We start from the raw sequence: 11,571 nt of genomic DNA on the forward strand, positions 1-11,571 counted from the left end.
CTAGAAGAGGAGAGGAAGGTCACCTCCTTCTCTAGAAGAGAAGGAAGAGGTCACCTCCTTCTCTAGAAAGGGAGAAGAAGGTCTCCTTCTTCCTTTTCAGGGAATCTTATATAGGTATTTAGGCCCATAACTCTTCTCATTAGAATACCATGAGTCTGTCCTTCCATTCCCATTGTTTCATTGCCATTTCATGTTCGCTATCATTTAACAAAAAAGCAATCATCACCTCGCTTCACGACAATGTGCCTGCCATATAACGACGATAAAACCAAAAAAAAACATTTCCAATTGCTCCAATTAAATTGCCATCAATTCAATGGCTACGCATGTACGCCAATCGTTCGGCCATCGGTCTATTAGACAGACAATGAATGAATACTTCATTACATCAATTATGGCTTTCAATAAAAATGTTAGAAAATTGACTTTTATTGAGTGGCGGCGTTGTCTGTCCGTTTGTTACATTTGTTGGACATGGTGTGGTGGTGTCGCTCGGGGGCTAGTTGTTTTACCCTTTGTCAGAGATCTTTTAAGGTAATATGAAATGTGATAATTTCGGAATGCTTCTCAAATTTTGAAGGGGGCATGGGATTTTGCTGGGAAATTAAGAGAAAGAGTGGCCAAAATATTATATTAGTATCTAGGCTTTTAGTTGGGAAGTTACACCAGAAGGTTCTTCGTAGGACGGCGGTTTGAATTTTCTTCGATTTTTATATTCAGAAAAGAAATTGTAAATGTCACATTTATATGTTGGTCTCTTTTAGATAGAATGAATGACTTGATTGAGTTTGGTAGTACTCTCATTTTTTATATTGTGTTATGAGAGAGCGCCCTTTAATTGAGCCCTATATTTATTGAGAGCCCCAGAGACATTTCGGTGGCTGCTCTTGTTGTTTTGTTGGTTTTTTTTATTTCTATCTGTCCTCTCATAAAGAAGAAACTATTTGATGAGATATTGGGAGTAGTTTAATGTGTTTACATTTTAATATGAGAGAGAGAGAGAGAGATAGAGAGGGAGCAAGACAGAAGGCCCCGGATAGAGCCCTGGTTTTACTGAGGGCTTTACAAACGTGACTTCATGATAAATTGACCCTTTTCCATTAGCTGTTGTTGTTGTTGTTGCAATTGTTTGCTATTTTTTTTTTCTCTTTCTCTGTCTTAGCAAAACACCCGCCCCTCTTACCAATACTAATGTAATATTAATTAAGTAATTCAATTTAATTAATGACTTCTAGTTATTCTAATGGACTCTGGTTATTGGGAATTGTTCGAAAGTAACATGCCGGAGCATGTGATGGAATGCTTTGAATTGCAAATGACTCAAAATGGATCGAAAATGGAATGGGTTCAAGGAGATAGACGCCCAACAAGTTTCCATCAAGAAAATTGTTAGAAATTACATATTATTATGTAAAGACACAAAGAGAGAGGGAGAGGGAGGGAGATTATCTCCTTAAGGATTAACAATGGCTGGCAATCAAATGTCATTATGACATAACCTCAGAATTTTATAACGTCTGTTATTCAAATAGTTTGAGAAAAAAAGTAGTTGTTAATGTCTTTATTTGAAATACGCAAATTACTGGAATTCATAAAACAATGGCAACGGCAACAACAAAAACAACAACCGCGGTAGCCGTAGCTGTAATAATTCATAGTTAAGCAATAATTCTTCCTGTCACTTCGTCAATGCCCAGGGCCTATGCCTTATATGTGAGATTACTCGAACCGTTTAAGATTTCATTTAAATTTCTAATTGATTTCATGACACATTTGGTCTGCCATCTATCGATCCATCATTCATTCATTCATTCCGGTTGCAGCCGGGCCTCTGATGATTGACTATTAATGCCAGATTACATTTGCAGCTCAATTGTCAATTGCAAATGGATGAAAGCTGTGAGGGGCAAGGGAACGTAAATGGTTTTATGACGAGCTTACGGGAAAAATATTACATGCGATATTTTTTATGGGAAAAAGTATCGCTGGAAAAGAAAGCTGTAAGTTCGGCCGGACCGAACTTTGAATACCGTCCACAATTTGGAACGAATTTGGCAATTCTCAAAAACAATAAAATTCTGTTAAAATCTTAAAAATACCGAATGTAGCTGTTATATTAGGGTCTATACGACGACATGGACCTGCATTGGTAACTTTTGGCATAAGCCATTAAAATATTCAAATGCGAAACTTAAAAAAAAATGAATAAAGTATCTAAAGTCATCAAAATACCGAATATCGAGAGGTACAGGTAAATGGGGGCTATACGAAGACGTGGACCTGCACAGACAATTTTCTGTCTTAGGCGGTAGTATCCATTACGAACCTCAAATACCAAATTTAAAACAATTCCGGTGAATAATGTCGCTAAAATCATCAAAATACCGAATATCGGGAAGTACTGTTATATGTGGGCTATAGGAAGACGTGGACCTGCAAAGACAATTTTCTGTCACAGGCAGTAGCATCCATTACGAACTTCAAATACCAAATTAGAAACAATTTCGGTAAAAAAAATGTCGCTAAAATCATCAAAATTCCGAATATCGAGAGGTATCGTTATATGGGGGCTATACGAAGACGTGGACCTGCGCAGACAATTTTCTGTGTTAGGCTGTAATATCCATTTCGAAGTTCAGATACCAAATTTGAAACAATTCCGGTAAATAATGTGGCTAAAATCATCAAAATACCGAAAATCGGGAGGTATCGTTGTATGGGGGCTATATGAAGACGTGGACCTGCACAGACAATTTTCTGTCATAGGCTGTAGTATCCATTACGAACTTCAAATACGAAATTTGAAACAATTCCGGTGAAAAATGTCGCTAAAATCATCAAAATAGCGAATATCGGGAGGTACAGGTATTTGGGGCTATACGAAGACGTGGACCTGCACCCACAATTTTCTGTCTTAGGCTGTACTATCCATTACGAACTTCAAATACCAAATTTGAAATAATTCCGATAAATATTGTCGCCTAAATAATCAAAATACTGAATACCGGGAGGTACCGTTATATGGGGGCCATAAAACATGGACCTACGTGACCCATTTTCAATGCCAAAAGTACTGCAAACATAATAAACATTTGAGTAAAATTTTAACAACCTACTTTATGTCGTTCGGAAGCTAGAGTGATTTCCACAGGCGGGCGGAAGGAAAGACGGATGGACATCGCTGAATCGTCATAGAATTTATATATACTTTGTGGGGTATAAAATGTATATTTCGAAGTGTTACAAACAGAATGACAAACATAATATACCCTTTATACTATGGCGGAGGGTATAAGAATTGTGTTGTGGTCCCTTCTTGTGGTAGGTTTGTGATAACGAGGTGGTGCAACAAAATCAAATGGCATAATTTTTATTTTTTTTTTTTAAATTTCATTGAATGAAAGCAAAAAATGTCGAAAATAGCATCAAATTTCAGAATTCGTTTAGATTTGTTCGAGTTGGTCACCTTTGGCACGAATTATGGCCTTCAAACGGCCAATGAAACCGTCACACGCTACCCGAATGTTGCTCTGCGGTATTTTGGCCCATTCCCGGCCAAGCGCTTGCTTAAGGTGATCGACACTTTGGTATTTTTTAAGTGCCAACCTTGCTTTCCAAAATGCTCCAGACACAATATTCTAATGGGTGGGTATCCAGAGATTTTGGTGGGCATTGTACGCTGGAAATGAAGCGAGGAACCTCATTTTGTAACATTCTTGGGTGGCGCGTGCTGAGTACGATGGTGCTGAGCCCTGTTGGAGTGTCCAAGGTCTGCGGCCAAAATGTTTGCGTGCCCAAGGTTTTAATACACCCTCCAGAATATTTTCGCAATAATATTTGGCATTTAATCTGATGCCACATGGGCGATTAATACGAGCGGAGAGCGACCATCGGCTGTTATGGCGGCCCGTCACCATCACCATGGCCGGCGCATGAGTTCTGGTGGCCGGCCAACCGAAGGTGCACATTTCCAGCTGACCTCTTTGGCAAGTTAACACGACCATTTTGTTTGTTTACAAACTGTTGGACAACGAATGTTTTCTCATCGGAGAGGAAAAAACCAAATTCGGCAGTTCACAACTTTCGGCCAGGCAAAGCAACTCTTTAGCTCTCTTGAGTCTATTTTCTTTCCGTTGCGGTGTTAGTTCTTGCACTATTTGGAATTTCAATGGCTTTATCCCGAGCTCAATATTTTTCAATATTTGCCGGATGGTGTATTGCGATATGTTCAGCTCACGAGCTATTTTTCGGGCTTTGCGACGCGGGTTTCAATCAAGTCGCTCCTTTACTTTTCGAACCATTTCTGTAGATTTTGCTGTTTTCTTCCGTCCATTTATTTGACGTCGGGCTACGCTACGAGCATGATGGTAACGAGCGATGGTATGAGACATAAACGATTTATTCACATTTAAATGGTGGAGTGCTCTAACCATAGCCACTTGTGGTTTTCCAGCCAAATATAAAGAAATCACACTATCACGTTTGAATTCCATCACGATTAATTTTTTTTCTGGAAAATTCTCACCAAAATGCTTTTGAAGGTTTGTAAACAATATAATAAGCTGTCACTGGAATAATTTTAATAGCTGTCGGACGAGTGGCTTGCAAATGACAGCAGTCTGAAGTTGGTTGCCGTTTTTTTATCTCTCCTTTTATATGAATTACTGGCGTTTAGGTAAGATTTAGACTTTTGCCGTCTTCTGAGACCCATAGTAGAATTGTATGACAAATAATTTTGTAGACTATTTTGACTTTCTAGTATCTCATTGTAAAGGAGTTTTTAACCATACTTTTAAAAAAAGACCCGAAAATAACCCTTTTTTGACCCGATTGAGCGTTAATACTTCATATCAAAATATTCTTCGTATTTCTATCTACAATATTGCCGAAGACACTATATACCTATAATCATCAGATTCCATGGCATCTTGATCTGAAAATATCAAGAAATGTAGGGAGGGGGGAACTTTCTCCCCCTAATTAGGCTACTTTGCGAGGTAAACTTTCAAGACGCCAACGATAAATGTTTCCTCTTTTTTTTTTAGCTCTACTGTCATAATCTGCTGGATTTTCCTCGTAAATATTGAAAAATTTGAATTTTTTCAAAATCTATCTCATGCTATAATTTTCTTTAAAGAAGTATCTCATGTCACGTTCATAAAAATATATCATGCGATATTTTTTATTTGAAGTAATTTTCCCAATTTTTGTATGTATTCCCATCCGACAGATTTTCCATTCAATTACATTAAAATCTGTAATTCCCCTTCCTTCACCAAATATTTAAATTAATCACCCATTACTGCCCCCGTCACCCTCTGCAAAACCATTAATGATTTATCTACCATGAAATTTTCGCCATTTACCAGCAATTATTTCCTCACATTTCCTTGATAAATATTCATGCACTTATGATTTGTTTGAATGCATTGCGGCCCACGCGCGTTTGCAAAGATTGCTGCCGCGCATCGTTTCAAGGAACCGGGTGCCAAATAAATTCGCACCTTATTCACTGCAAAACAGGTGGAAAATGTTTTTTTTTGGCCATGGTTAGCCATCGTTGTGTGCGGATGCTGCAGTTGTGAATTCGGTACCGAATGGTGGTGATTTATAGGCGGTGAAATTTTGTTTACTTCGGAGGCCGAGAAATGAAAAGAATTAGAAGAAATGGAAACAAACAAAAAATTGGTTGTAATGTTTACATTTACAGAAAAACTATGTAAAAAATATTAAAAGGATAACAAAAATAAAGGGGAGAATAGAAAAACAAAAATAACAAAGCAGCTGGATGACGATGATGCGAACACCTGGTTTGTGCGAAGGCAGTTGATATATATGAAAATTTAAATTAAATTTGTCAAATTAAATATTTTCTAAATTAAGTTTGAAAAGGTTAATGGGGGAATAGAATTATCCAAGTGAATAATGGATAAAAAGCACTTGCCGCAGAATATTAGATGGGTTTCCAATAGGATGTGTTATTTTGGTGACTCATTGCCTCGTCAATTCCAAGAAGTAACGGTGGGGTGTAGATTTTTGAGATTAAGCATCCAGGCAACTTTTTTTTTTTTGAAAAATATAAAAATAAAAATTGGCGTAACTTTTCAGCCCAATTTTTGATTACCTCCCGATTTAAATTTTCGAATTGACTTGTAGTGAAATATTGAATTTTGATGGAGAATATTTTTGTCTCTGACATGTCTTCTAGGAGAATTTTGTATAAACTTAGATGAAGTGAAATTTTAACCTTAAACCCTAAAACGTGTTTTTTATTTTTAACGATTTCTAGTCCTTACGTAAGTTTTAGGGTTTTGGTATTTTCTGAGACCTATAGTAAAATTTTATGACGAACAATGTTGTAGAATATTTTGACTCATAAGGAGTCCGTTTGAGGGGACTATAAAATTATTTTTTAAAAGAAGGACCAAAAGGTCCCTTTGTTGACCTGATGGAGGGTTAAAGTTTTCAACCAAAATATTCCTCGTATTGTTATCAGCAATATTGCTAACGACACTATATACCTAAAATGCTTGGATTCCAAAGAATCTAAGCACGAATATTTTCGAAATGACAACTTTAACCCTAAAACGTGTTTTTTTTTTATTTTTAGCGATTTTCTGTGTTTATATAAGTTTTAGAGTTTTGGTGTGTTCCGAGACCTGTAGTAAAATTTTATGACGAACAATTTTGTAGAATATTTTGACTCATCAGGAGCCCGTTTAAAGGGAATTTTTTAAAAATTTTTTAAAAGAAGGACCAAAAAGGCCCATTTAATGACTCGAATGAGGGTTAACGTTTTTAACCAAAATTTTCCTCGTATTGTTATCAGCAATATTGCCAACGACACCATATACCTAAAATGCATAGATTCCAAAGAATCTTAACTCGAATAATTTCAAAATGCCGATTTTAACCCTAAAACGTGTGTTTTTTTTATTTTTTAGCGATTTCTGGCATTTAGATAAGTTTTGGAGTTCTGGTGTGTTCCGAGACCCATAGTAAAATTTTATGACCAACAATTCTGTAGAATATTCTGACTCATCAGGAGCCCGTTTAAAGAGAATTTTAACCACTTTTGGAAAGAAGTACAAAAAAGACCCATTTAATGACTCGAATGAGGGTTAAAGTTTTCTACCACAATTTTCCTCGTTTTGTTTTCAGAAATATTGCCAACGACAACATATACCCAAAATGCATGGATTCCATAGATTCCATAGATGGATTCCATAGAATATTTTCAAAAAGGCAACTTTTAACCCTTAAACGTGTTTTTGAGTTGTGTTTTGAAGTTTTGGTGTATTCCGAGACATGTAGTAAAATTTTATAATTGACATTTTTGTAGAACATTTCGACTCATTAGGATCCCATTTAAAGGGAGTTTTTAATAATTTTTCAAAAGAAGGACCAAAAGGTTCTATTTGGTGACTCGCTTGAAGGTTAATGTTTTCAAATTATATATTCCTCTTATTACTCGAAGTAAAATTGCCGAAGACACTATATACCTTAAATATAAGGATTTCAAGAAATGTTAATCCAATGATTTCAAAAAATTCTAGAAGAGGGGGACTTGCCCCCTCTATTTAAATTGAATTGATTTCAAAAATTTTCTATTTTTTTAAATTTTAATTTTTTTCTATTTTTTTTTCTCATTTTAAAAAACGTAAGTCAAACAATTTTCAAACAATCTTCAATTTCAAAAAATTTTTTTCCATATTTTTAAATTTCAAACATTTTCTAATTTTTTTCTCATTTCAAAAAAAAGTATGTCAAACAATTTTCATACAATCTTCAATTTCAAAAAATTTTTTCAATTTTTTTAAATTTAAATTTTTTTCTAATTTTATTTCTGATTTCCAAAAACGTAAGTCAAACAATTTTCAAACAATCTTCAATTTCAAAAAATTTTTTCAAAATTTTTTTTCTCTTTTTTTTAAATTTCAAACATTTTCTAATTCTTTTCTCATTTCAAAAAAAAAAAAAAAACGTATGTCAAACAATTTTCATACAATTTGCAATTTCAAAAAAAATTTTCAATTTTTTTTTCTATTTTTTTAAATTTCAATTTTTTTCTAATTTTTTTTTTTCTCATTTCAAAAAACGTAAGTCAAACAATTTTCAAACAATCTTCAATTTCAAAAAATATTTTCAAAAAATTTTTTCTATTTTTTTAAATTTCAAAATTTTTCTAATATTTTTTCCCATTTGAAAAAAAAAACGTAGGTCAAACAATCTTCTCATACTTACTCCTGGTCTTTTTCGACAGCGTGGTCAGCAGCAATTTTATGCTGGCCTTGGTCCATTTCTCCGTATCGATGGCCTGCTGATAATCCGAATGGACCTTGTCATGCACGACGACGGCACAAAAGAAACACACCGAATTCCCCTTGGTCTTGGTGTCCTCATTCTGATAGATCAGCACTGTGCTGGTCCAATTGAAACTTTCCAAAATACCCTTGACAACATTACCCAAATTATTGGCCAAGGAGCCGCGCAGTCGAGTCAGAGTGGGATACGACGAAGCCTTGTTGCCAAAATCCTTGGCACTACCACCGGAGGTGAGTACCGGAATTTTCCACACCCCCGCATAGCGTGATATGGGCGCCAACACATATTCACACGACAGACCCATGACAGCATTTATCTCCGGGTAACGCATATAGATCTCAAAGAATCCAATGGGACCGTTTATCGATGAGCAATTGGTATCCCTGGAGATCAGGGTGAAGTCAATCTGGGCATTATGGGCAAAGCCCATTTGATGAACATGTTTTATGCCCAACTCCAGGACAGCCAATACGCTGGACAAGACACAGTCATTTTTATTGTCCAGTTCCATGCCGGGCAGCAGAACGGCAAAGACGAGATTTTTGCGCAGCACTGTTTCATTGCCATAGCGCCGTAATGTTGTGGTGGAGGTGGTGGTGGAGCCAGGGGCCCGAAAGACTTGTAGCCTTTCGGTGATGGCCATGGGATCATTGGATTTAAAGGGGAGAACATTTTGTGTTGCCTGGGCATGATTGAGCTGCAAATGGTTGAAGACTAATGGCAGTAGCAAGAGAAGATGAAGAGATCCAGACGAGAAGTTGGGAAGGTGGAAATTCAATTTCATTTTCCTTTGGAGCTGGAGGGATTTCAATCTTTTGATTTGTATCGCTTATGTTTTTTTTTTAATTTTTGTTGTTGTTTTGGTATTATGTTGTTGTAGTTGTTTTCTTTTCATTTACATTATATTTGTTGTTGTTGTTGCTTTTTTTGTAGTTTTGCATAATTGTTTGTGGGTCGTTGTTGTTGTTTTTTTAATGAATCACTTTCTTTCTTTTCATTTTTTAGTTTCTTTGTTGTTGTTATTGTTGTTCTTTGTTTTCCTTTATTTGTTTATTTTTTTGTTTTTGTTTTAGTTGTTGTTGTTATTATTAGTAATAATTCCTTCGGTGTTTTTTTGTTTTGTTGTTATGTTTGCTTTAGTTCATTATTCATTTGTTTAGTTTTATTTTCTATTCGAATCCGACAATTATTTCACATTTTTTCTCATTGTTCTTTTGGGATTGAGTCAATATTTTTTTTTTCAAATGTGAGATGGCATTTTGTTTATCCTGTAAATTTCTCCTTTTGAAGGGGAAATTGAAAAAAAAATTGAATGAGATTGATGGAGTCAAGAGTTGTAGGGGGTCTTCCCTTGTTAAGGAGAAAGGGGGAGACTAGAGAAGATGAAATAAAGCTCTTCATCCCCCCTCCTCGACAGATAATAGACTATAGATAACTCTGTGCGACAAAATTGCATTTTTTCAGTAAATTTGGGGAAAATCCAGCAGATTATGAAAGTAGAGCTAACAAGTAAAAAAGCTGTAAGTTCGGTCGGGCCGAACTTTGAATACCCACCAACGAATTTGGCAATGAAAAAAACATAAATAAAATCCGTTAAAAATTCTGTTAAAATCTTAAAAATACCGAATGTAGCTGTTATATTAGGGTCTATACGACGACATGGACCTGCATAGGTAACATTTGTCATAAGCCATTACAAAATTTAAATGAGAAACTTAAAAAATTAAAAAATCCGGTGAATAATGTGGCAAAAATCATCAAAGTACCGAATATCGGGAGGTACATTTATATGGGGCTATAAGAAGACGTAGACCTGCACAGACAATTTTCTGTGTTAGGCTGTAATATCCATTTCGAATTTCAGATACCAAATTTGAATCAATTCCGGTAAATAATGTCGCTAAAATCATCAAAATACCGAATATCGGGAGGTACCGTTATATCGAGGCTATACGAAGACCTGCGCAGACAATTTTCAGGCATAGGCTGTAGTATTCATTACGAACTTCAAATACCAAAATTGAAATTTAAATTCCTTGGAATCTACGCATTTTAGGTATATAATGTCTTCGGCAATGTTGCAGCTAGAAATACGAGGAATTGTTTGGAGGAAAATCTTAACCCTCAAGTGAGCCAACCGTTATTTCGATGAGAGTCTTTTGGTCCTCTTTTGAAAATATGGTTAAAAACTCCCCTTAAACGGGATCGCAGCCAGTCAAAATATTTTATAAAATTATTTGTCATAAAATTCTACTGTAGGTCCCCGAAGACATCAGGAGTCCAAGTCTTACCTCAACGTCGAAAATTCAAAGAAATTAAAAAAACATTTAAATATTTTACAAAATTATTTGTCATAAAATTCTACTTAGGTCCCAGAAGACATCAGGAGTCCAAGTCTTACCTCAACGTCGAAAATTCAAAGAAATTAAAAAAAAAACATTTAAAGTTAAAGCCGTATTTTGTGTGAATTTGTGCCAAAATCTCCAACAAAGCACAATTTTAGAAGGGTATCACCAAAAACAAAAGTATTCCCCAGCGAATTTTACTATAAGTCATCATAGAAAGGAAATCTCTATTTCCATTGCGTATCAAAAAACAAAAACAAAAAAAGAAAAATCGTTGCGTCAATGTCCTCCCCAAAAAAACGATATAATCCCCAATTATACCCTCAGCCATATGGCTAGAGAGGGTATACAATTTGATACGGCCAAAACGTGTCTCGTCGAAATAACGGTTTTAGATCCTAGATCTCTTTGGACCAAATCTGTTCCAGGACATTTGAAGTCGATCTGGCGATGTCCGTCCGTCCGTCTGTCTGCCTGCCTGGTGCGTACGATAACTCTCGAAGGTAGTATCCGATTCGGTCCAAACTTGGTATATCGAAATATTATTATCATACTTATATCCAGTTCGGAGACGGGCAACATCGGTCAACACCGTACCTCTCCCAAAAATGTAAAAATTTTCGAAGAAAATAATTTATTGCACACAAAGAGAAAGGATAATCCGATTTTGCTCCAACTTTGCAAATCCTAATATTTGTATCAGTTCTAGGTCAGGAGCGAAAATCGACAATATCGGTTCACTCCATCAAGTACCTCCCTCACAAAGTGCCAAAATTTTAAATAATTATAACTCTTATAAAGTGTGATGTAAGAGTCCGATTGTCTTCAAATTTCACATATTCGAATATTTTTATTAACCCAAGGTTTGGTGTTAAGATGGAATACATCGGTCCACTCCTTC

The 11,571-nt window shown here is 35.6% G+C and overlaps 1 protein-coding gene across 4 annotated transcripts in view; it reads right to left on the reverse strand.

Moving 5' to 3' along the window:
* Window positions 1-11,571, reverse strand: part of LOC101890508 (atrial natriuretic peptide receptor 1) — a 292,597-nt gene that overhangs the window by 54,279 nt on the left and 226,747 nt on the right. For 3 of the 4 annotated variants that reach the window (XM_059123408.1, XM_059123409.1, XM_059123410.1), the window contains one exon: window positions 8,245-9,606. The exons of the other annotated variant lie outside the window; for it this stretch is intronic. In XM_059123408.1, coding sequence (XP_058979391.1) covers window positions 8,245-9,109 — 865 coding nt within the window. In that variant the 5' untranslated portion in view covers window positions 9,110-9,606. The remainder of the gene's footprint in view (window positions 1-8,244; window positions 9,607-11,571) is intronic. 4 annotated transcript variants of the gene reach the window in all.

The sequence above is a fragment of the Musca domestica genome, unplaced genomic scaffold, assembly GCF_030504385.1.
Source record: "Musca domestica strain aabys unplaced genomic scaffold, Musca_domestica.polishedcontigs.V.1.1 24, whole genome shotgun sequence".
Taxonomy (NCBI): Eukaryota; Metazoa; Arthropoda; class Insecta; order Diptera; family Muscidae; genus Musca; species Musca domestica.